This window comes from Varanus komodoensis, unplaced genomic scaffold, assembly GCF_004798865.1.
Source record: "Varanus komodoensis strain SLA01 unplaced genomic scaffold, ASM479886v1 scaffold3, whole genome shotgun sequence".
Lineage (NCBI taxonomy): Eukaryota > Metazoa > Chordata > Lepidosauria > Squamata > Varanidae > Varanus > Varanus komodoensis.
In genome coordinates this window covers 64,185,143-64,210,580 of record NW_025335761.1, presented here as the reverse complement: position 1 = coordinate 64,210,580, position 25,438 = coordinate 64,185,143, and the positions used below count along the sequence as shown (strand labels likewise).

Here is a 25,438-nt window from a genome sequence, read left to right as displayed (position 1 = left end):
CCTGGCTCTGGGCATCGTGCATGCGTGTCTGGGCATGTGTGTGAGGGGTATGCGTGTGCAGGGGGCCAGGTGGGGGGCCAGAAGGGGGTCTCGGCACGCCTCCCGGGGGGTTCTCTGGCCGAAAAGACTCCTGTTCCTGCTGCGTTCGGTGCGTTCCCGAGGCAGGGAATGTGGGGCTTTGTGATCTGTGTGTCTTTAGAGCTTCGCAAGAATGCAGAAATGGAAATCCGTCGCAGAATTTGCTACCTTGCGGCTTTTATTTGTTTTTACGTTCCTATCCTGGATTTTTTCCTCTTGCCAGCGGCCCCAGGTGGCTTCCATGAATCTTCTTGTCTCCCATTTCTCCTCACAACAGCCCTGTGAGGTAGGCTAGGTTGGTTGTCGGGGGCAGGTCAAAGTCAGCCAGTGAGTTTCATGACTGACTCGGACCAGATCCTGGGTTTCCCAAATCCCATTCCAGCAGTCTAACCGTTACACCTCACTGCTGCTGTACTTTATTTTGTAAAATGATCTGAATCTGCAGACTAAGTTGCACAGAAAAAGAGGAACTGAGCTAATTTCATGCCTTTCAGCAGGGTGCCCCAAGGGAGATGAGAGGAAGAGGAGGACAATTCATCCGACCCTGCTGAAAGATGTCATTTCCCCCTCTCTCTTCCCCATTCCCTTTTCCTTGTATGCTGTCTTTTTCAATTGTAAGCTTGGAGGAAGCTCTTATTGTTCACTTCATATATGCCAGGAGCTTTGGGAGCTTCTTTGGAATGGAGTGGCAAAAAATAAGCTTGAAAAAACAAATGGTTTGCTTCATTGTCACAGGGTGCAACATTTAGAGTTTAAATTTTTTTGAATGGCGCATTCAAAGGGCTGTGCGGACCGTCTCTGCAAATATTCACGAGAGGCAGGCCAGCACCGTGGTCCCCACATTGCAGAGTCTAAAGTCGTGAAGGTGGGACTTCACCCTGACACAGCCTCATGACCGCTGTGCCCCGTCCGCTGGCCACTTGTGGCTTGGTTCGGGTCCGAGTCGGCCAAATACTGTTTGTGGCGCCCTCCCCGGAGCCCTGGTTCTGATCCGTGCGTTGTTGCTTTGTGTGCTTTTGCACCTGCAGCGTAACACCTTCCAGGCCGTCTTGGCGTTCAGCCCTTCGGACACCTACGCCCTCTTCCTGTACCCCGAGGACGGGATCCAGTTCTTCGGGACACGGCCGAAGGAATCATACCACGTCCACCTGGAGCTCCCGGCCCGAGTGGGCTTCAGCAGAGGAGACTATCACCGGCAGGAAGGACCGTACCACGGCATAACGAGCAGCGAGCAGTCCGTTAAGAACCTCTACCAGTAAGTGGTGTCCCGCACGGTGAGCACGTGTGCTCACTCTTTCTGGGTGGAGAAATTCGGTTGACATCTGATTTTATCTTTTTAATTGCGCAGCCCGGACGCGAGCTTTGGGCTCCGAAGGCCAGCGATGTGCGCCTACCTGCTTTGTAGCGTCCGGAGAGCAGCGTGGGCGTGACGCCCGGCTGTGGAGTCGGACTGTGTTTGCATAAGGCGGCTGTTTCGTTAGATAATGTCCTCAGTGCCAGGAAGCGTGTGCTTTCTGCTTCCTTTGAGGGGTCGGGTTCAAAGAGAGGACAGCGTCCTGCTGAAAGTCCGTGGAAGCCCCCTCCCAGGGTGGCGGTGGTGGCCGCTTTGGGGCCGGGGCTGCACCGGTCTGTGCCGCTGTTCCTGCTGGAGGGAGGCTTTCCTGTGCTTGGTGCAGGCATGCGGTGACGGCAGCGGGGAACGGCCTGCGGCCTGTGGCTGCGGCTCCGCAGGCCGCCTGGCTCCAAGGATGCCTTCAAGAGCAGAAGGAGTTCGAAGGAAGCAAAATGGAGATTTTCCCCTTTCGGAGCCTGCTGGCTTTGCAGCGACTTCTCTCCAAGCCTGATTGGGGTGGAAGAGGGGTGTCCGTGTGGCAGTATTCCGGACTTCCTGGAAGCAGCTATTGTTTCAGGGCGGCGGGGGTTCAGGAAGACCCTTCCAAGCCAACTCATCTGCTCGGGAAGCTTGGTCTGCCCCAGAGGATTCTGGGGCACGTACACTGGCCTATCCTGTTCCGGGTGGCACATTTTAAGAGCAGGCTGGACAACTTGGAGCCTGTCCCACGGTCTGGAAGGCATCTCCTCTGAGGAATGTTCAGCCTGGAAAAGCATGGATTAGTCGAGTTGCAGGGGCCAAGAAAACCTTCGGGCCCAGCCCCCTGCCCAGGTCAGGACTCCCTCCGCAACCATCCCTCTCCGAGGGCTGTCCAGCTGTCTCCTGAATGCTCAGGGTGGGGGAGCCCGCCACCTCCCCAGGTCACAGGTGCCATCGCCGTGGTGCTCTAACCATCGGGAAGTTTTCCCTGATGTCCAGCTGGAATCTGGCTGCTGTAATTTGAGCCCGTCCTTCCACGCCCTGTCGCGGCAGTGCCCCGTTCTGCACGGCAGCCTTTCAAGGACTTGACGAACGCTGGAGCATCTCCCCTCAGCCTCCTCTCCTCTCCTCAAGGCTGAACATGCCCAGCTCTTTCCGTCTCTCCACCCAGGGCTGGATTTCCTGGGATCACTCCTGTTGCCCCCCTCTGAGCCCTTTGCAGCTTGTCTGCTTCTTTCTTAAGCTGTGCTGCCCAGAACTGGACATGGGACTCCAGGTGAGGCCTAGCCAGTGCTGAGTAAATGGGAACTAGGTTTTTTTTGGTTTAGTCACAAAGTTGTGCCCGACCCAACACAAGCCCATGGACAACATTCCTCCAGGCTCTCCTGTCCTCTACCATCCCCCAGAGCCCACCCAAGCCCACACCCACCACCCCAGTGACCCCATCCAGCCCCCTCATCCTCTGCCTTCCCCTTCTTCTTTTGCCTTCAATTGTTCCCAGCATCAGGCTCTTCTCCAGGGAGTCCTTCCTTCTCATTAGGTGGCCAAAGTATTTGAGCTTCATCTTCAGCATCTGGCCTTCCAAAGAGCAGTCAGGGTTGATCTCCTCTAGGACTGACCGGTTTGATCGCCTTGCGGTCCAGGGGACTTGCAGGAGTCTCCTCCAGCACCACAATTCAAAGGCCTCAATCCTTTGGCGCTCAGCCTTCCTTATGTTCCAACTTTCACAGCCATACATTGCAACTGGAAAAACCACAGCCTTGACTATACGCACTTTCATTGGCAGGGCGATGTCTCTGCTTTTTAGTATGCTGTCTAGATTTGCCATAGCTTTCCTCCCCAGGAGCAAGCGTCTTTTAATTTCTTGGCTGCAGTCCCCATCTGCGGTGATCTTGGAACCGAGGAAAATAAAATCTGCCATTACCTCCATTTCTCCCCCATCTATTTGCCAGGAAGTGAGAGGACCGGATGCCATGATCCTAGTTTTCTTAATGTTGAGCTTCAAGCCAACTTTTGCGCTCTCCTCCTTCACCCGCATCAAGAGGCTCTTTAGTTCCTCTTCACTTTCTGCCATTAGAGTGGTATCATCTGCGTATCTGAGGTTGTTGATATTTCTCCCGGCAATCTTAATTCCAACTGGTGATTCATCCAGCCCCGCCTTTTGCAGGGAACTAGTACCTCATGGGATCTGGAAGTGATGCTTCTATTAATGCAGCCTAAAAGCGCATCTGCCCTTTTTGCAAACACATGACGGCGTTGACCCGCAGCCTGCTTGTGATCTACAAGCATCCTGAGATCCGTCTCAGTTGCAGTATGGCTGAGCTACGTACATATTCCCCATCTTGTATCAATGCATCTGGTTTCAGCAGCTGCCCTGCATGTGGAAAACGGTTGCTTGCCGCCCCGCTAGAGATGGCATCCCACACAATGGCTTTCAGCGCCCTGCTTCTGCATCCGCACAACCACCTTTGGCTGGTTGCACCCGGTGAGGAAGGTGCTGGACGTCCAGCCTGGGCCAGCAAGCATTTGCCTGCCTCCCGGGGGCCCTGCGCAACTGGGGAGGCGTGGAGCCGAGCTTGTAAAATGTTATTTTAATTGTTAATATTATTTATTTATTTTATTCTTTGGCCAGAGCGACTTAATTTATATTGTTTTATAAAATTCTATTTATTTATGGTTGTGAGCCGCCCCGAGGCTTCGGCGAATGGGGCAGCGTAGAAGTTCCCTAAATAAATACATACATACATAAAAGGCGCAGCTGCCGGATCGAGTCCTCCTCGCTGCTGCCGTGCTGGCTGTCCTCGGGCTCGGGGCAGCCAGCCACCAGCAAGGCAGAGAGGATTGTGTGGGAAGGAAACGCTCCTAGAGCGCAGGAACTGCTAAACAGACTTTCGAAAGGGATCCTCTTTGTCTCGACATGCTGGGAACCTGCCGCTGAACATCTGGCTAGTGATCTTGTGAGCTGGAACTTGCACGACAAACACGGAGGAGGCCGCAGCGAGGGCTACTTCCCTCGGATTTCCTCTCCCTTCCTCGCCCGGCAGGTCAGCACGTCTGTCTGGCTGGCTGTTCGGGCCAAGGCAGGGAATCCGGCTGTCCCCAACTTCTCGGCATTGCAAGACGCTCCTGCGCCCGCTTCCAAGCCCTTCCCCGACACCCAGAGCGCCTGGGCGCCTCCGAGGCCTGCTGCTGCCCTGCGCCATTCCCACTGTGCTGGGGGCTTGTCCTGGCTTTTTTCAACCCTTGGCTGATCCGCTGTTCTCTCGAAACCTGGAATAAACCTTGGAATCTTAGAGTTGGAAGCGGCCCTGAAGGCCTTTGGGTCCCACCGCTGCTGTTGCAGGACTCCAGCTGCAGCGTCCCACTCAGAGCCATGGAGTGGATTCATGCAGGGCTCGAGGCACCGCTGAAACGGGTTTCCCGGCCAGGATCCGTGTGCTTCCTGGAGTCCGCAGTTGTCTGAGCCCAGGGATGGCGGTGCTCATGCAGCAGCTTTCCCCAGATGGCTGCTGACCTGGGGCGATGGCAGGCTTCTCAGTGGCCCTTGCGCCGGGAGACTAACGCCTGAGAGCCGGCGAGTTTGGAGAAAGCCCCGGCTCGAGCCACGGGGGGCTCCTGGGTCGGCCTGAGAGCGCTTCCCTCGGCCTCATGCGTCATCGGACTAGCCTGCGGTCGCAGCTTTGCGGTGCCTCCTTTAGCAGCGCCGTGGGTCGTGGCCATGCAGCAGCGACCCGGGGGAAGGGCGTTCGGAAGGGGAGCAGGCATCGCAAGCCCCCGAGAACCCTCGTATGGTTTGGGGGGGTTGCAAGAACGCTCCTTTAAGAGGCCGTCGGGAAGGCCGCGGGTTGCCGAGTTCCACTGTGGCAGGGCTTCCTTTGTCCCTGGCCCCCGGGGGCCTCCGAGAGGCGCCTGGCCAGCCCCTGTGGGCAACAGGATGCTGGGCTGGAGGGACCGTTGGGCCAGCCCGGCGGTGGAGCCGCGTCTCTCCCGCAGTGGCCCGGGACCACCTCGCACGAGGCCTTGCTCCCCGTTTTCTTCCTCCGCGGCCAGCATTTCGCAGTCTGCAGACTCCTCGGGGCACAGAACCGCCCCCCGCCCCGCCCGGGGATGCTACTGCGCAAATTCCCGTCAGGGAGGTGCTGCTCACCCGGCGGCGAATGTGGGAGGGACCCTGCAAGGCTCCAGTCCCGAATTTCAGGGTGCTGGCCAGTCGGTGGCCCCGTGGCTTCAACCCCTCTTTCCTCTCCCATTTAGGGCAAGCAACATCGGCATCCCCGGCGTGTGGCTGTTCCACATCGGCAGCACCTCCCCGCTGGAAAACGTGGTCCCGGCCACGGTGGGCCGGGGGCCCCCGCCTTCCCCGAGCAGCTCGGAGCGTCGCTTGGTGCGGCCGCCCACCCCAGAGGCTGCGTACCCCGATTCCAGCCCCGATTATGCGGATCCGTTCTACGATGGCAACGAGGACGACCTGGAGTACCTGCCCGTTACCCCGACCGAGCTGCCGCCCGTCCCGGAAACGGGGACCCGCAGCTCCTTCAGCCTCGGCGACCTCCTGGATTACGACGAGCTGATGCGCTCGGGGCCTGAGCCGGATTCGGGACTGAAGCCCAGCCGCCTCCCTCATTACCCAGAGCTGGACTCCGTCTCCCTGGACCTGGCAGAGGGACCGCCGTCCGCAGCGGCTTTTGTATCAGAAGGAAACGCCGGGACCCCGACCCTGCCGCTGGTGTACGAGAGTCCGATTGAGGCGGTCACGGCCATCCTGCTGGGGCAGCCTGGTGGTGAGGGGGCCTTGCCCCCCCAGGGAAAAGTTTGGAGTGCCCCCTCGGAAGCAGAAGGCTTTCCCGTCTACCCAGAGGGGCAGGTGGTCCCCGAAAGGCTCCCAGACAGCGCCCCTCATTTCAGCCACAGAAGGCGGGTCGTGGGTGTGGATGAGGATGTCAGCTTTAACCCAGACGGTAAGCCCTGACACTTCTCAAGAGGCTAGACCTCATTCGCTGATCCACAGAGGCTGAAACTCTTCATGCAGCTAAATAACTGTATGTGTCCCGCCCGGGACAATCATGTTAGCCGAGGAAGCGCCTCTGGGGCCCGGGAACATCGGACGTTGCCTCCTGCTGAGTCAGGGCATGCAGGCCATAGCCCAGGGTTGCCAGCACTGACAGTTTCTTCATGAATTGCTCTGCACACAGCAGGTAGCAGGTGTCTTCTGCATGGCAGGGAGGTGCCCCGGCGCATCTGGTGCCAGCAGGAGATATTCCGCAGGGCGTGCAAAGCTGCGGCAGCTCCGTCCGCAGGGGAGCAGGTGTTTTTAGTGGCTGTCCTGCTCCCGCTCTGCACTCCTGCTGGAATCGGAGTAGAACAGTTACCCTGATGGCCGAGTCCACAGCTACGCCCTGGGGCCGTGCAAGCCGGTGACTGGTGGTCGTGCGTGATTGCGCATGTGCACAGACCAAGAGCAGGTGCGCATGTGCCGATGCTTTGGCGCAGCAGGGTTGCCTCTCCTCTCCACTTGGGCCTTTCCAGAGGCAGCGGCCGCTCACGTGGGAGCTCCGCTTCAACTCTCCTTGCACCAAACCTCGAGACCTCAGCTCTGCCCCAGCTGCCGCCGCTGAGGGTTACGGCTGGGGCTCCCCATTGCTGATCGGAGGTTTTGAAATGTCCCTGCTGGAGGGAAAGCGCCTGGGAAAATGTCTGTCGGCGTAACTGTGGTTTTTCAAGCCCCCGTGGCACCCTGTGCGAGGTTTCTGCTTCCGGCAAGCGGGCGAGGCTTTTCTTTGCGGCATGATTTATTCTTCAGGGTGTATGGTTTCGCACAACGTCTTTGGCTTCTCGTTTCTGTGAGGGGGGCCCTGTTGCCCGCCCTTGTCCTTTAGGCCTTGTTGTCTGAGAGTCAGCCCAGACGGGTGCTGGCAACCCTACGGGCCAGAGACACGTTAGAAAATGAATGCAGAGAGTCTCGAATCCCGTTTGGCAGCTGTGCTCCACTTCTCCCGAACGGCACCGCATATGCAGTTCTGAGCTTGGGTGCCGCCCGTTTGAACAGCCCTGCTAGCAAGGAAAGGCCCTGCGCCTGCCCACCCAGGTGCGAAGGCCTTCTCTGGCGTTCCAGAAAAGGTGTCCTGCACATGCTCAGAAGTGCTCTGTCCGTTCTAGAAGCCAGTGCTTCCCCAGGCGGGCTCATCTAGGGGACATGGGAAATTGCTCAGATAAGAGTGACGAGACACACGGAGCCGGGAGCCAGCAGTGTGACGCCGCAGCCAAGAGGGCGAACGCCACCCTTGGATGCACAGCCAGAAGCGTAATGGAGTCTTGTGCTCAGTTCTGGGCCCCTCGTTACAGGAAGGATACAGCCAGGTTGGAGTCAGTGCAGCGAAGGGCCACAAGGTTGGTGGCCGGTTTGCAGGGGATGCCGTATGAGGCGAGACAGAGGGAACTGGGTCTCTTTAGCCTGGAGAAGAGGAGACTCCGAGGGGATCTGTTGGTGACATGCAGGTACATGAGGGGATGTCACACGGAGGTGGGGAGAGACCTGTTCTCCCCTGCAGAGGAAGGCAGGACGTGCTCCAACGGAGCAAAGCTCAGGGAACCCAGGTTCAGTTTGGATGCCAGGAAGCACTTCCTGACAGTCGGGACCCCGAGGGGGTGGAATGGGCTTCCACAGGAGGTCGTTGAGGTCCCATCGGTGCGGGTGTTCAAAGATAGGCTGGACATGCACATGGTGGGCATGTCATGAGCGGAGCCGGCTGGAGCCAGGGGTCAGACTAGATGGCCCAGGAGACCCCTTCCAACTTGCTCTGTTTCTGTTTCTTTCTACCCCTGAAATTTGGAAGGAAATTGTCCCAGTGCGTTGTGCGTTCGAGTCTCTCCTCTGGTCCTGTACCAGAGTGGGGAGCGGGGTGGGGGAGAGGGGAGCGGGCTCTGCGCATGCGCACCTCGGGCTCGGTGCAAGAGGAGGCCGGTGGTCAACCCGGGGGCTTGCCGGCCTCCGGGAGACCTCGCAGCTGGCCGCCTCGGCCGTCCTCCGCTGCGCTTGCCAGGAACGTGGTGGGCTCTTGTGAACGGCTGCGAGGGGCCCCCCGAGAAGCTGGGTGTCGGGGGGGAGGCGGCTTGGCCGCTCACTGCCTTTCCTGGAACGTGAAACTCGATCCGCAGCAGCTGCTGTTGTTGCTGTTGCGTCGGTGGCTTGTGTGCTGCGAGGGCACGGGAGGGGACTCGGCTGGGGGGGAGGCGAGGGGGAGGGCCGGGGGGACACGCCTGCACACCCATCCAGGCAGAAGCACAGCTTGCCTGCCGGGGCCTTGTGAGTCTCAGCCCCTGGAGACGGAGACGCCTTAACTCAGCCGTCTGCTGCCCTTCGGGGGTGTTGGGCTGCAAGGCCCAGTACCCCGGTCAGCATGCTGAGCATCGCAGTCCACCCCGTCTGGAGAGCCCTCGCTGGCAGGAGGCTGCCGAGCCACTAAAACCAGCCGTGCCACCAAGTTTGGTCATGAGCGGCTTGGCCACTGAAGCTCCCCTGTTGCAGCAGCCGTGCAGTCGGGAGCCGTCTGCGGGCTTCGAGGCACGTGCCGGCCGCCTCCGAACAGCGCCCCGTGGACGATCTGGGGCACCTTCCGCGGCCGGCTCGCTCCCGCTGGAGCTCTACCTCTGGGAGGAGACTCCGGGGCTCCGTCTGCTTCGTGATCAGCGGCGAGGCGAGTGAGCCTCACGAGGAGGTTGCGTAGAGGGAACCTGTCCGGGAAGTGGGAGGTCCTGCGGTGCTGCAGCGCCAGGCAAACATGCATGCACGCAGGCCCAGCGTCCGCGTCCAAGGAGAGCTTTTTTCTGCGCTAACGGAGGAGGCCGTCCTGCCAAAAACCCGGGTCCAAACCGCTGAGCGCTTGAATGATCAGCACCTCAGACTGGGCTTGGAAGTGCTCTGGCGGAAGCGCAGATCGACCACGCTGCTGTGGCAGAGCGGGCGTCGTGGGGCCCGGCTGCCGTCACTGCCCACCCCTCGGACACCTGTGGTGCTGTCCGTCCGCGCAGGGTTCTGGAACGCTCGTGCCTGTCCTGTGCCGGTGCGTGCAGGTGCAGCCTCCTGCTCCCAGGTCGAGGCAGAATATGGGGGAGGCCCAGATAGGAGCTGCACAAAGAGCCCGATAAGCCGTTTTGGTTTTTACCGTGTGCCCGAGTCTGAAAGCACGCTCCGCACAGGGGCGTGGGGACAGGGGGGTGTGCAGCCCTGCAGGCCAAACGGGGGGCCTGCCAACGTCTGGCATGCAAAAGAGGCCTGACCGCCGGGGAAGCACGGGGGGCCAGACGGGAGCCCCACTTCGGCAGGGTGTGGCTCGCAGGCCTACAGTTGAGCACCCCCGTTCCAAAGCAGCTCGTCCAATAAAATTCCATGAAAGCACGGAAAACTGTCAGCTTCACAGAAACATTTTTACAAAGTCATCCGCCAGATTGTGCCGAGCCAATGGCCCTAAGTGCAGCTATAAAAAATGCTGGAATGCCGGGGATGCCATCTCGGAGGGACCCGTAGGCGGCTCCCGACGATGGAGGGAGCAGGGGGGGCCCCCACCGGGCTTCCTGTGAGCTGCCGGGTGCGCCCGAGGGCAGCGGCTGGCACTGCGAGTGCGCTTGGCAACGGACCAGCATCCTGCACGGGAGCACCAGGGAGGGTTCCCTCGCGTTCGTTCCAGTTCAGCCGCAGCTGTGCTTTCAGCTGGAGGGTCCAGCGTTGCCCACGCAGGAACGGTGGTTTCGTTGAAGGATGAAGCTCCTCCAGGGGCGTCGGGCTGGCCAGGAAGGCGGGGAGCGATGGGAACTGCAGTGCGGCAGGCCTGGAGGGGGAGCCCCTTTTCCGCCTGGGATGCCTCGCATCCGTATGTCAGGCAGCTGTCTTCGGTTGGCCGGCCACTGCCGGCACCGCTATTCTGGCCTCCTGCGTTTCCTCTTGTTTGTCATTCTTTTTATCTGTTTTGCCTTTCGGTTGTTCACCACTCTGGAATCCGTGTGGATGTGGAGTGTTGTGCAAATGCTACAAAAACACAAACTGGGGGACAGGGGCTTATACCGGGGTGCCCCAAAACTCCTCTTGAGCCCAGCCGGCTTACCCGGGTGAGGGCTGAGGGGAGTTGTAGGCCGTGACATTCAAAGAGCCACGTGTAGTTCATTCTTATCCCATCTCATTGCTTCTGCTTGTTGCTATTTTCTTCTTGTTTTGGGCTCTGGAATGGCCTTTTTAGTACAAAGTCACTTCACAGCCAGAGTGCTTTCCCCTTAAAGGAGATCGTGTGCACCTGCCCCGGGAAGTGTTTCGGTGACCTGGAAAAGCTGCACCGACTCAGGGCCTGGTTTGGGAGCTGCTCTGGGGAGCCGGGAGAAAGGACTCTGGCTTTGGCAAAGGTCAGATTGGCTGTAAATGACAAGAAAGCATGTTTTGGCTTTGCTTTCGGATGCAAAGGACAGCCTCTGCAGTTGGCTAGCCCTCAAGAACATGAGTTGCGGTGGATCAGCCAAAGGCAAATTTATCTAACTCCTTGTCTCACTTTGGAAACAAATGTCTGCGTGTGTTGCAAGTCAGTAAGAACTTATTTATTCCTCCTGGATGGGGAGGAAGTTCCCCATCGAACCCTAGATAGCATTTTGCCTCCTAGGGGAGGCTCCAGAGAGGATCTCAGGTTGGGCACGAGAGAAAGGGCAATAATAAGAATTTGAAATGCAAAATATATTTATTTTATCTCCTGGTGTGAACTGGCCGTGTGTGGCACTCATGAGAAATCTTCCTCCAAGTCTCGCTCTTTGTGCTCATTCAGCGCTCTTCCCAGGAGGCCTGCCTGGTGCCAGCACTGCTGTCTTTTTGGCACTAGGCCAAGACTTGCCTCTGCTCCAAGGGAGTTGGCAGCGTGTGATAGAGTGTTAATGAGCCCTTGGATTTATTTATTGCAGATTGTTAAGCCCTGTCATTTTCTGCGTGACTCATTTGACACTGTTGTTACATGCAGTTGGTAAAACAGGATGGCTCCTGTTCATGGGCTTACAATCTAAAAAGAGGTGACACACAAGGAAAAGGCGATGAGGAGGGCAGAGGAAAACATTAAATTGGGGTGGAAGGGCCCCACTTCCCTCTCTTACTGTACCACCTGCAGGATGGGCCGCTGGGGATGCCGCGGCCCCTGGTGAAGGCTGCTGTGGTGGTTGCCAACTTCCCTGACGGAACGACGTCCTCTTTTCCTTTAGGGTTCACGTACAGCACGGCCAGCGTGGACACCTGCGAGGAGCATCACACCCAGTGCTCCCAGCATGGCTTCTGCACAGATTATAGCACTGGCTTCTGCTGCCACTGCCAGAACAAGTTCTATGGGAATGGCAAGCACTGCTTACCTGAAGGTAGCATCGCAACCGAGGGCGCTGCACTTCCCAGGCATCGCTCGGCTCAATCCCCGCTGCGGCCGGGAGGGTTTGGGGTTGGAGGGTGTGGGGTGGATCTGACCGGAGGTTCCCCCCACGACCCGGGAGCAGTCTCTTACCCCTCTAGAGCAGGCGTGGGGAACCTGAGGCCCATGAGGTGCATGCAGTCCCGGGTAGCCCCCGGGCTTCTCCAGACCTCCCCCCTTCTCCTGGGCCTGCCCCTTTCCATCCGTCGCCTGACGCTTGGTGCTCTCCTGACTTGGGCGCCATCTTTGCCGCACGCAGAGGCTGGCAGGCTCTCTTCCGATGCCTGGTTACAGGCAGGACGGCCGTTAAGGTGACACGTCCAGGCCCTTTGCTTTTGTGGTACCCCCACCCCAAAAAAAACCTTCTCTGGAAAAGAAATCGTTCCCAGGCTAAACGAGCTGCGCAGACACGGAGAGCTGCTGGGCCAGGTTAAGGTTGCGACTTTCCTGAGTTGGTCCTTCAGGCCTCCCTCCGATGCTCGCCAGGGTCCTGGCCGACTCGGACGTCCAGGGAAGGCCTGCCTGCCTGCCTGCCCCCTAAGCTTTTTGCCTTGCTAGGGGCCGGCCTTTTTGAAATTCTCCTGGGCCGCACTACCAACTTTTCTCCAAGTTCCCCCGGTCAGGTCAGGGCTGGTTCGCTGGGGGGGGGGGGTGCCGGGGAGGGCCGGCCCTCCGCTCAAAGGCCGCCTGGTCTCCGCAGGGGCCGCGCATCGACTCAACGGGAAAGTGAGCGGCAGCCTGCTGGTGGGGCAGACGCCCGTGCACTTCGGCCAGGTCGACCTCCACGCCTACATCGTCAGCAACGACGGGCGCGCCTACACGGCCATCAGTCACATCCCTCAGCCGGCCGCCCAGTCGCTGATGCCCTTGGCGCCGATCGGGGGCTTCTTCGGCTGGCTCTTTGCCCTGGAGAAGCCAGGCTACGAAAACGGCTTCAGCATTACTGGTGAGTGGAAGGCCTTGGCTGGTGTGGGGACCCCCTTCTCGCAAACCCCCTTCTGGCTGGGAGAATTCATTGCACATGAATGCTCTTGTGCATGAATTCTCTGCACGATTTCACTTGCGCAACTTTTTCCCTGGCCCTCAGAGCGAGCATGTTGGGGCGGTTTAAATGAAAGCAGAACGTTTCAAGAAGTTGGATTTGGGATGCTAAAAGTTGTGGCTTTTCTCTTCGTTGGGCCAAAGCAAAAAGTCTTGGGGTCCAGACAGTGTTCGTCCCATTGAAATCAACGGGGCTTAAATGACCCAAGACTGACTTCCCCTTTATTTCTTCATTTATTTGACTCATATACTGCCCATTAGCTGAAGCTCTCTGGAGCATTTACAACAATCCACTAAAGCACAATCTAAAATACACCACATTATAAACACAGTGCATTAAAATGCAGTCTAAAAAGCACCACATTATAAACAACATTGGAGGAAAAAGAAAAAAGTTGTCTTGCAAATTATTTCCAACCACACTTAAAACACGCAGAGGATTCCAATAACATAAACAAGATAAAATCTGATTAAGCCACTAACAAAGGGAGGCTTTGCTTGGTGCTGAAAAGATAGCATGGTTGTTGCCTGATGGAGGGGAGTCAGTGAGAAGCTTGTTCCAGAACTGGGGGGCCGCCACTGAAAAGACTCTGCCCCTCGTTGCTGCCAATGGAGCCTCTCTGAGAGGCAGCAGTCAGGAGCATGTTGATTGGAGCAGTCTGGGAGATGGATTAGAGTAGGTCTAAAAGAAGACGAAGGGTGCGATCCTGTGCATGTGTAGGCAGAAGAAGGCCCACAGCTCCCAGCATTCCCCAGCCAGCATGCCTGGCATTGCACTTCCACTAATCCTTTTCTCCCACAGCCCTGCAAATGAAACATGGAGCAGAGTTTTTCTCCTGTGGAGTTAATTGCAGAACTCTGCACACCTCCGGTTCCAAAAGCAACATCTGCTGCCGTGCAGACTTTGGCTCCGGGTTCGAAGGAGGCCTGTTGCTCCTGGACTCCTGGACTCCCTGCCCAGTGCAGGAATTCCGTTTATAACCTCCCAGACAGAAGGCCCTGGCTGAGCTGTCTGCAGGGACGGGGGCCCTCCAACCTCCCTGGATAGGTGGCTGGATCATCTGTTCAGAAGCTCAACCAGAATCTGCTTTCCTGTCACTGAAGCCCATCACTGGATCCTATAGTTTAGGGTGAGAGGGAACAGGCCGCAGCCCTCTTCTGTGGGACAACCTTATTTATTGATTTAAAATTTTTATATGCCTTCCAATACTAAAGTCTCTGGACGGCTTACAAAAACCAAAAATCAAAGCAACCATATACAACACACAACACGCTGCATCCGATAAATAATGATATAATCCAAGGTAAAACCAATTAACTGTTAAAATATTGGGAAAATAAAACGGCACACTTGGAGAGACACCATCAAAAATTACCATGCCCCCTCTCAGTTGCCTTTCTCAAGGCTAAACATAGCCGGTCCCTTCCGAATTTCTCCTAGGACTTAGTTCCTAAGGATCCCTCTGCGACCCTTCCAGCTTACCTGCACCCTTCTTCAAGCATGGAGTCCAAAACTGGGCATCGTTCTTGGGGGAGAGAAAAGGAAGTGGATTTGAATGTACCTGTAGATTTGTTTGGTGGGCTGGTCTCAAGCAGGGTGGTGGCTCTCGCACCTGCAGCCTTCAGGTGGAATGGAGGTCGGGACTCTTGGGGTGGCCCAGTTCTTATGAATGCTTTGTACAGCTCACATCTTTTCCAAATAGGTGCGAAATTCACTCACAATATGGAGGTCACTTTCTATCCTGGGGAGGAAAAAGCTTTTGTCAAACAAACAGTTGATGGACTGGATGTGGAAGATTACCTCAGTGTTAGGACAGAAATTCAAGGACAGGTGCCCTACATCCCCGAGAATGTTACAGTCTACATTGCACCTTACAAAGAAATTTACCACTACTCAGATTCAGGTATGGCTGTTTTTCTTGGCTTATTTCCCTTGTTCTTGTTTGTCCAGTGGAAGCTGTATTTTTAAAACATGTGCTATCAAATACTGTACTCCCATGACATACTTGACCTATGACCTGTTAGCCATGAAACTATGGATTTCACACCCCAAAATTTCTCAACAAGAAAACCCACAGTGTGAAGCCAAAATATAGTTTAAGGTAAAGGTCTCATAGCCAGCATATTAATTGGGAAGTTCGAATCAGTTCGGTGAATATCCGTGCTTTTAAACTGAGCAGTTGGAATATTGGTGAACGTTCTGTCACAGCACAGGTAATGAACCTTTTCCTTTACGGTGGATAACAGTGTCTGATTGCTAAAACAGTAGCAGACAGACAGATCCCGAGGCCTCTGGACAGTGCCTAGAGGGCTAGAAGATTGCTTGGATCCCCAACTATGAGACTGTAAATGGCTTTAAGGCCAGAAATGCCCCCAACCTCGGCCCCCGCCCTTATTTCCCTGTATTTATAGCTGATGCAAGAGGCACATTGGCTGTTTCTCAAAGGTTGTCGGAGCAGCAGGGAAATGAGGAATGTCAGGTCCTTTGTGTCCAGCGGCCCCGCCATGCTCACATTGCCTCGTTCTTTAGTGCTGGGGGTGATGGGACCTGGAGTCAGATGCCTCTGGAGGGCTCCAGGTTGGGGAAGGAGCCTGACGCCCTTTTGCCCGCTTCCCCAGTGGTGACGTCCACGTCTCATCGGCAATATTCCCTCATCCTGGGGAGCACCAACCAGACCTTCTCCTACCGGCTGCGCCAGAATATCACCTACGACGGGTGCCCGCATGCAGGCCGCCGGCAGCTGGTGCCTCCTGCCCAGCAGCTGATGGTGGAGAGGATCTTCGCTCTGTATAACGAGGAGGAGCGGGTGCTTCGCTACGCCGTCACCAACCAGATCGGGCCGCTGGGAGGTGAGTCCTGTGGACCAGCACGGCTTCGAAACCCTGTCGTGAGATCGTGCCCTGGGGCTCATCTAGCCAGTCTGCAAAGTCACGTGAAACGTTAAACGTTCCTGCCTGTGGAATACTAGCAAGCTAGCGGAATGCCTCTTCCCTGGTGCATTGGCTTTCTACATGCAGGGAATGCTTTTGAAGTGGCACAGTCACTTCAGGAAGGGCTCTGCCACATAGTTTTGCTGGGGACTTTCTTGAGCTCGTTAGGGGAGGACGCAGAGAGTGAGTCACTTTTTCCACCCGGAGGAGAAATTCCTGCATTTTAGGAAAGAGAAAGAACCGTCTGTCTTGTGACGATCGGGATTCTCTGGGGCTGACGCACCTTCCTTGAGCATGTCATGCGCCATTGCTCGCCCATGCACCCATCCTCCAGACTACCTTTCTAGCAGCATCCTGTTACAGAATACAGTGGGGCTGACCTTTCCTGGACGGTTTGAAATCATAAGATGGGTGCTTTTGTTGACCGTAAATTGTTGACTTCTTCACCCCCGCCCCGGACTGCAAAAAGATGCATAAAAATGACTCTGAGGTAGAGCAATTAAGGGGGTTTGCTGAACTCCCCCCTCCTCCGCGATAGCAACGGAGCCTCCCATGGGTGGGGGTCGAGAGCGAGGAAGCCTCTCCCGCAGAGCCGGGTGGTCTTCTTATGCCGTCTCCAACAACAACAGTTGCAGTTCGTCAGCCCGGCCCACCCCCTCCTCCAAAGTGCATAAACACGTTCCAGATCTCGGGGTTAGGAGTCCAAGTTGTTTAACTCACACGTCTGTTTGCAAAGCTGCAGGGCCCCGAGAGCGTATATGGAGGGTGGTTGATTGGCTTGGCCGGAGCGGACGGGAGGAGAACGACTTGCAAAGTCTCTGGGAGAAAGGGTAGAAATCCTGGATAATGTTCCTGACCCCTCCAAGCCCTGCCTTGGGGTTCGTCAGGGGTTCCTGGTTTTGGGGTGGCGTTTCGCCCACCCAAAAGCGCTGAACTGCCTCTCCAGCGGCCTGCTTCTGGCCATGGGGGCTCCCGGCGGCAAGAGGCTGGTGTGTTGCCTTTGGCTCCCTGCCCATTTTTCTTCCAGCCCCCCCCCCCCCCCAGAATGTGCCTCCCCCACAAAATCCTCCCTGAAGTTGATTTCAAACCTTAGGCTGGAAGATGTTCCCCAGCCATGTGCCGTGGCCGCCGGAAACGTCCGGTAAATGGGATCGGAACGGCACACGCAACCTGAAATTCTGCCCACTGGGTTTTCCCAGCACTCTGTGACTTCATCTAAACAGTTTTGGTCACATTTCAAAGGAAGAGATCAGAGAAAGGGCAGCAACAAGCCACTCAAATCCCCTTTTCGGTGTCCCAGTCCAACAGTCCAGCTGCGAGAGGGATGCTGGGGCACCGGGCCTCACATGGATCTGGAACTGGCATAATGTCCCCCCTTGAATTCCCTCTGGGGTGCAGAGGGTGGGGGGATGAATTTTCAGCACTTCACGGAAGTGTCCACCCCCTTTCGACCTTTCCACACTCTGGTTTTGCTACCAGCTGGAACTGAACTGGATTGCACTGGCAGGGACTGGGAAGCAGAGATGGTGTGAGTGCGGGGTGGATGGTGCCAAAGGGAAACCTGTTTTGGCCTGCAAAGAATCTGGGACTGGGGCTGAATTGGGGCCGAGGGTCACCATCCAGTAGGACAAGGGCCCTAAGAGGCAAAGCGCAACTGGAGTCATTCCAAAACGGGAGCTGGACTTCTGGGAATGGCCCAGGCCGGGGCTCAGCAACCTCAAACACTCAGCGAGCCATTTGGACCCGTTTCCCACAGAAAAGAAAACACCGGCAGCCACAAAACCCCTTTGGCATCGAAAATGAAGATCGCACTGCATATATCGTTTTTTACCTTTATGCTATGTATAAAAAAACTATAGTGAGATCATTTATAGCATTTATGAAATCAATGAATGTTTCTTTTATATAATCTCCATCTGTGAACGGCTTCCCATGCCTGACTATTTCCTGAGCGGCCACAAAACTAGCGTATGTAGTTGAATTTGCAGACGTAATCCACTTTTTGAAATGATTTTTGATCAGATCAACCTTCCGCATCAGTTCCAAAATGGCTTTTTTTTTCTCATCTCCATCTGGATATTTTTCAGCAAAGGCTGTGTGTTTATTCTGGAAATGTCTTGCAACATTCGACTTTTTGTTGTTTGCCAATTTCTTGCCACGTATTAAGCATACTGGTAAACCAGCCTCATCAGCAGTGAAAGCAAATGAATCTGCCCACGTACCATTAAACGTTCTGTTTTCTTCTGCAACTTTTCTTTTCTTGGATTTATCCATGGCTGGCCTACCAGGGGTCGAAAAGCTCAATAAATTGCGTGCCGTGGGTTGCTGACCCCTGCCCCAGGCAAAGCCCAGACCAGAATTGTTTGTGGAGACACTCCCCCCCTCCCCGGTTGCTGCCAAGGGTGCACCCAAAAGTGCCAGCTTGTTCTTGCGGATTTAACTCTTGTGGCACCATGAAAATAATTTGCACCTCCGCCCTCCTGCGTATCTTGTCCACATCAAGTGGTAGCAATGCCAGTTCAACCCATTTCGGCTCCAGGCCGCGACGCAACGGGAGGCAACTACTTCTGTGGGAAGTTTCCTGTCGTGACGCAAAGTATTTTAGGCGGGTCGGTCCTCGAGCGGCCTTCAGCGTCACAGAGAATCGCTCCTGGCGGAGGAGAACATGGCTAGAACTTGCGCCTTGATCTGGGTCAACAGAATCCCCAGCACTTCTGAGCTGTTTTTGATGGTGAACAGTTAAAGCGAGAGCTTGCATTTGAACACTCCTCTCCGCCGGGTCTCACGCTCACTGACGTGCCGAGCTTGTGACCGGCTGCGTTTCCGGGCTGCCTCTGTTCCCGCGAGGGCCCTTGCACCCCACAAACGAGGGCAGGTGGGACCTGCACCCCCAGGGGTGCTCAGCATCCGCCTGTCTAACTTTTTGCCTTCCTTCTTTGCTCAGACGATTCTGGCTCCGTCCCGCTGAACCCTTGCTACGACGGCAGCCACACCTGCGACACGACGGCACGCTGCCAGCCGGGCGCCGGACTGGATTTCACCTGCGAGTGCACCTCTGGCTACCGGGGGGACGGCAGGGAGTGCGTGGGTGAGTGGCGGGGCTGGCCCAGCTCCTCCTCCCTCGCGGCCTCTGTGCCTCTCGCGTACGCACCGTCATGCCCGTGCGGAGCAGGATGTCCGCTCGCCTTAGGAGCAGAGCCGGCCCTTGCTGCAGCTCGCCAGGTCTGGGCTAGGAAGCCGCTTCCTCTTGAGTCTGACCGTTCGGCGGGGGCTCTCCCGGGGACGCTGAGCCTCCTGCGCGGAAAGGAATCCCCTGCTGGCGTTGCTTCACCTGGTTGCTTACGGCAAGCTAAGAACTGCTTCCAGGCAACCAGGAAGAGAAGCCGTACCTTGGAAGAAGCTGGCTCATTTGCTCGGTTCCTCAGAGGGTCCAGGCGGAGGGTGTGTGAATGGATGATTATTGCTATTTGCGATCTATTTCATTTCAATACTGCGCCACAGCCAAAGCCATCTGGTTTGCACTGCTGAGAATTCCTGTGGGTTAGGGCGGGATTCCACGGGTTGCCCCCTTCCTATCTGCAAACTCCCAAACTTGGAAGCTGCTCTCGTGCCCTGCAGAATGGCCCTTTTTGTCCGTCTAACAAAGCTGTTTCTTTATTTTTTTAAAGATTTTTTATTAAAATTTTAAACTAATACTAAAAACATTAATCATCAAATACATCGGACGTACTGGGTCAGCCCCCTACTACATATCTTTTAACATTCTATCGTCATATTCAAATCGATTTATAACAACTTAAAAACATCTTCAAATCTAAGCCAAGTCCCGTTTCTCCAGCCGATCATAAAAAAGGTCCCAAGTTTGACAGAAGTCAGTATCCTCTTTCTCCTTCAATGATAGAGTCAATCTGTCCATTTCTGCGCAGTCCAAGATCTTTTTTAGGATCAGTTCGTCGGTGGGTAGTTCCTCACTTTTCCAGTATTGAGCAAATGCAATCCTCGCCACTGTGATCACATGTAACATCAAATACATTTCTTGTTTGCTCATTTCTTCTGGTATAATGCCTAACAAGAAAACTGCAGGTTTAAAAGCTAAGGGTTTTTGTAGCAACCAAGCTGTTTCTTTAGACAGGCCAAAGGAGGTGGGGGAGAAAGCTGGACAAGTGCCAAGGTTGCATATCTCTGCCCCACTAATATTGCTTTAATGCACTGTTCATCCTTGAATAGCTGATCCTACGCCCAAGCCTAAGACTGAATTCATGTAGAGGAAGGATCTGCTCGTGCTGAGGAGGAGCTTGAAGCTGGGGGCCCTTGAAGCCTCTTGTGCAAAGCGCACTCTCAGAGCGACTTGCGGTGTGTCTAGTTACATTCCACCGCGTGAGCCTGCACATGTGCGGCTGCGCACGGACCGTGCTGCAAAGCCTTCAGGAGGTTTCTCCCCAGGCCAAGCTGACTCTCGCTGCCTTTCCCAGCAGCTGTGCTGATGGCTAACCTCCTCCTGATTTATCTGCTCTCTGCACCACTCCCCTCAGTAGTTGGAGTGCTTGTGAACATTCCCTGGCATGATCGGGGCTCATTCAGTGGCTGACTGGAGATTCCAGGGGACAGCTGACTTCTTAGTCCTCACACACACGCGCACGCACGCACGCACACCCCAGGGCGGGACGTGGGGGGGGGGGGGGGAAAACATCCCAGGGGCATGTTTGGGTCCAGAATAGTGTGCTTTTCAAAGATTTGGGGGGGGGGGGGAGGGCAGAGGGAAATACCTGCCCCTGCAGCCCGGGTGAGTCACAGATGAACTTTCAGCACATTTAAGAAGTCGAGGCTTGGAGCCCCCCTCCCCCTTGCGAACATCTGGAATCGCTTGACGCTGGTGGTGTTTTCATAGCTGCAAGGGCTGAGAGAGGGGCTGGGGAGTCATGCAAACCCGATGAGTCTGCATGCGCTGGAGCGCTGGAATAAGAATGCGACGCAGCCTCCCGCTCCGAGCCTGGAGAGGTGCTGAGCACTTCCTTACCCCATGAACCGTCCTTTCCGTCTCTGCTCCAGATATCAACGAATGTGCCGAAGGCCTCAGTAGATGCAGCCAGGAGTCGGTGTGCGTCAACACACAGGGCAGTTACAGATGCGAGTGCCCCAGCGGATACCAGCTTGCAGCTGACCGGGCTACTTGTATAGGTAAGAGGCTAGTCCCTGTTGAGGGCCCCTGGCAGTGTGGTTCCCTGAACTCTGCCCTTCTGCCACATGACTGCTCTTTAAGAGTCCAACAACTTTAGGTAGTAGTCAAATGAGTCCCTGCACATAGAAAGCTAGCATTCTAAGGGATAAGTTCTAGTTTTCTACAAGAGGGGAACAGGCAAAAATACATTCCCCTTCCCTTGGATTTTGAAATGATTCAGTGCATTTAGAGACACTTCTCTCAATGCTGGCATCTTGGTGTAAAGAAAAGCTTGATTCTGTCTCCTCACATATTATGCACATTGAACAGGTTCTGCATAATTTGTCCGATACTGCAATATTCTGCTGTTTTAATCTATTTGACTAACAATTTCTGTTAGTCAGTTGTTCAGGGCACTGAAGCTGTGCCTTAAACAGCTGGAAATTTTATCTAGTTCCACCCACGGCTGTTCCAAGATATCCTAAGGATTAAGAAATCTTGCTCTGGTTTTTCCCCCCAAGAGAGAGCTGTGATTCTCAGGAAGCTGGGTTTCTTGGGATTCCTGTGTCTGGCAGAGGGAGAGGCCTTGTTTCTGAGTCTCCATGTAAAGCTTAAAAAACGAAGAAAGAAAAGACCTGGAATCAGTCTTAGCGAGCGTCACAAATCCTGTAATCTCCAGCACTTCTCTTTTTTCCAGATGTGGCTGATATCTGTAGGAAATCTACTGGTTCCCTCAGCATTTGGCCTTGGGGCTTTTCCGGCATGTTATTAATTAACTCTCTGTGGCTGCAGAAATTGGAGAGAACAAAGAATTACTATTGCATTGGTGGGGTGCGGGTAGAGAATATCAACAGGCAGTTGCAAAAGCTTGGCTTGCCACTTCATCTCTGGGATTGTGTCAGGTTCTGTTCCCGGGTTTCATGGCCTTACTGGCTGGGAACAATGCTTTGGACATAATAAAAGGACTGCCAAGCTTGGTGTGGAGAGCCAGTTTCCTGTGCTTTGGCGCAGCTGCAGAATCGCTGCTACTGTTAGTACTGTGGCGTTGGATTTATATCCCGCTTTTCCTTCTCTTGCGCAGAACTCAAGACAGCTTCCGTAGCTCTGTTTTTCATCCTTGCAGCAAAAATCCTGTGAGGTAGGCTGGACGGAGGGTCGGTGGCAGGCCCAAGTCACCAGTGAGCTTCGCGGCTGGCGGGGGCTGGAACCTGGGCTCCTGCATCCGTAGTCCGTACCTCCCGTTTCCTCGGCGTGGCCTCTGTGCATCACACATCCATGGGCGCTGCGCCTGTGCAGTGCCTGCTGTCGGGAAGATGTCATAGCTTTAGCAGTTAGGCGGGAACTCTGCACCCCCCCGCCAGCCCCCTCCCGACCACCATCCGCTGTGCCTCAGCCAACGCTTATGCTCCTTTTTCTCTCACAAATCGACCTCCTTCTGCTTGTCTTTCGACTTATTTCACGACTTTGTTTCCCTGATATTCCTCTCCTACTTCTTCTCAACCTCTAAGAACCTCCTTCGCTCCTTTATTATTATTATTATTATTATTATTATTATTATTATTATTATTATTATTATAGCATTTCTATGCCGCCCCTTGCCGAAACCTCGGGGCGGCTTACAACATGATAAAATACATTGAAATACAATAGTACATAATAAATTACCATTAAATATAACAATACAAAAAATACATTGATTTACAAATACAAAATTAAAATTATCAGTATAAAATAAAAATATAGGAGGAGAAAGAGAAGGAAGAAGAAGTTGCCCAGGCCAGATCATATGTTTTAACAATTGAAATGATGTTTAAATAAAAAGGTCTTTACCTGGCGCCGAAAAACCAGTAACGTACCCTTCCCCTCCGTAACTACTACCCCCCCACAAAAAATAAACCCTTCTGTCGTCATTCTTAACCATCCTTTTCTTCTACTCTCCTCGATGGCACCGTGTTTCGTCAGGGCAAACGCGTCACGCACCGGCCCGCACCCTCTTCGCCTTCCGATTTCTAATTCTAGTTCTAATTTGGAGCACTTATATGCCGCCCCATTCACAAAAGCCTCGGGGCGGCTTCTCTGCCTTGGCGAGGGCCCCCGCATGGCCAACTCTGCCCCTCGCCGAACTGTAACTCTCAGTAAGCAGGCCGGTTGGGAGTATATTTGCCCGAGAGACCCGGGTTCTCGTCCCTGCTCAGCCACGAAGCTCTCTCGGTGTCTTCAAGCCAGCCACGGATTCCCAGCCTTGCCTACCTCACAGGGTTGTTGTTGCGAGGCTAAAATGGGGAAGCGGCATAGGTAAGCCAGCTGCATTCCCTGCAGGGAAAAAACCAGGAGGCTGATACAGCAATATTGGGTGTTATGATTATCAGAATAATCCCATGCCCCATGGCCCGGGGGGAGTCGGAGAGCAACGCTTCCGGGGGTCTGCTTTTTGGCCGCTTGGGAACAGTGTCCATGGAGGCAGCCCCGCCAAAGACAGTTTCTGCCCAAACGGCTGCAGCTGAACCGGACCTGGTGTGTGGCAGTTGCAGCCAAATCCCCGTCCAAGCTGGGATGGAGCCACGGTTGGTCCACCCAAAGTGCACACGACGCTCAGCTCGGACAAGGCAGGTCACTGGGACGTCTGAACTCAGGCCGTGGGTCGGGGCAGTGACACAGAAGCCCTGGCCTCTGGGATCCCCAGGGGAACACGCCTCCTCCTCTCCCCTGCCAGACAGCCCCTCAGTCTTTTCGTCCTTCCCCCACATCCTAAGAGGATGCAAAGGCTCTCTCCAGACTTGTTACTTGCAGCAAGACGTTCCAGCTAAACTCTCTCAGGACTTTGCCCTGTTCACCCCAGTCGTGGGCAGCTGAAGGCTTAGCCCAGCTGGTGGGGCCAGTGCGGGGGTGCTTTCACCCCTCTCGGAGAGGAAGCAAAGGAGATACGGGGCGGGGGGAGCATTCCCATAGAGCCCCCGCATTTCAGCCAAGTTTGCGGCACCACATTTGGATGCTGCCCCCGGAAGCATCCTCGGCAGCTTCGGGGTCTGACAGAAGTCAGATGCTTTCGGCCTTGTCTCGCTCCCTCGCAGACGTGGACGAATGCGCGGAAGGAAGATGCCACCGAGCCGCCGACTGCGTCAACTCCCCCGGCTCCTTCTCCTGCCGCTGCCGGGCCGGCTACGAAGGGGACGGTTTCCGCTGCTCTCCAGGTACGGCTGGGCCACGTCCTGGGAAGGTAGGCACGAGGCACGGCCAACCTGCCCAGACACGCACCTCGCTGCGCCTCTGATCAAAGAGTCGGAGTCCTCCTGTGTCCGCAGTGAGCAGGTCCCCGAGCTGGCCAGACGGTGTGTGGGTTAACCAGATGGGAGGCGCCAAATGCGCGGGAAGGTTCGGCGGGGCTTCAGCCTGCTGCTGGGAAGGCTTCGCAGGTGCCGGCCTCACCTAGGAACGCTGGAGAAACTCCACGCTCTTTGAATACGACTTGTGCAGATTCTGTGGCCTTGTGGGTCACCTTGGTGCAAGGGGTATTCATGCCAGCGTGTGCATGTGCCAGTGTGCTGTTTTGCGTTGATTAATACAAAGTTGTGCAAGGGCGATCCAATTTGTCTGAACCGGATTCCACCAGTGGGCGCAGATGCCCTCCGCCGTGCCTGCCTGTCATGAGGTGCAGCCTGGTATGTAAACATTCCACACATTCTAGAGCAATAAAACCGAAGTCCTACAAGATTTACAATTCAAGACGAGTTCCCTAATAGCGGTCCTTGCTAAGCAGATATTAGCCCTATAATGGCTGCTCTTCCTGAGCCCACGTGGGATCGTTCTCCCAAGTCACGCCTTTCTTCCCTCCCTCTTGCCTGCTTTGTAGCTGTTCAAATCGGTGTAAAATACGTCTCTTCTGGGCTCTTGAAAAATCCATGACACCAATTGTGTCTTCTGTTTCTGGCTCAGGGAGGTCAGCATCAGTGGGGGGGGGGGAGGCAGTTTGCTCTGCCTCCTTCCGAGTAGAACTTGCAGCTTCCTCTTTTTCATGACTCTCCGTCTCTGATAAAGGCCCAGGCGTTTGCTCAACTTGCTGGGGCTCAGGAAGATGCAGCAGCTGGCTCAGCCGTCCCTGCATTGGGTTGTGGGGTCGACGCTTGGGCACTGGGTGCCAAGTGTAAGGTCTCCTCGTGAGTCACTGTTTCTGTCGGAGCTTCATGCACGACACTACGCATGGAAAGGTCAGGGTGGTGATGGTCACTCGTGAAGCCATACTAAACGGCTGTCCCTACACCACCCGTAAATTCTCAGTTGCGCCCGAGCGCACTGGTTGAGCACTCGGGGCGGCAGTCGGAGGGCCAGTTCTTGCCAGCTGCGTGGGCGGACGAGTTCCCGAACATTTTGCCTTCTGTCTTGCAAGCTGCAAAACTTTCCAGCCCCTCAGGTGGAGGGTTGGGAGTCACAGAACTCTTGGCCCGGTAGCTCGCTGGAATCCGCCCCTCTCGCCTCGTGGTGACTAGGGTCGGGGCGAAC

The 25,438-nt window shown here is 55.4% G+C and overlaps 1 protein-coding gene across 1 annotated transcript in view; it reads left to right on the top strand.

Annotated features, from left to right (window-relative positions):
* NID2 (nidogen 2) overlaps window positions 1–25,438 on the top strand; it is a 52,260-nt gene that overhangs the window by 8,947 nt on the left and 17,875 nt on the right. The window contains exons 3-11 of the mRNA XM_044436268.1: window positions 1,107–1,333; window positions 5,645–6,348; window positions 11,615–11,764; window positions 12,512–12,757; window positions 14,556–14,756; window positions 15,472–15,702; window positions 18,728–18,871; window positions 20,833–20,961; window positions 24,013–24,132. Of these exons, the coding sequence (XP_044292203.1) occupies window positions 1,107–1,333; window positions 5,645–6,348; window positions 11,615–11,764; window positions 12,512–12,757; window positions 14,556–14,756; window positions 15,472–15,702; window positions 18,728–18,871; window positions 20,833–20,961; window positions 24,013–24,132 (2,152 nt within the window). The remainder of the gene's footprint in view (window positions 1–1,106; window positions 1,334–5,644; window positions 6,349–11,614; window positions 11,765–12,511; window positions 12,758–14,555; window positions 14,757–15,471; window positions 15,703–18,727; window positions 18,872–20,832; window positions 20,962–24,012; window positions 24,133–25,438) is intronic.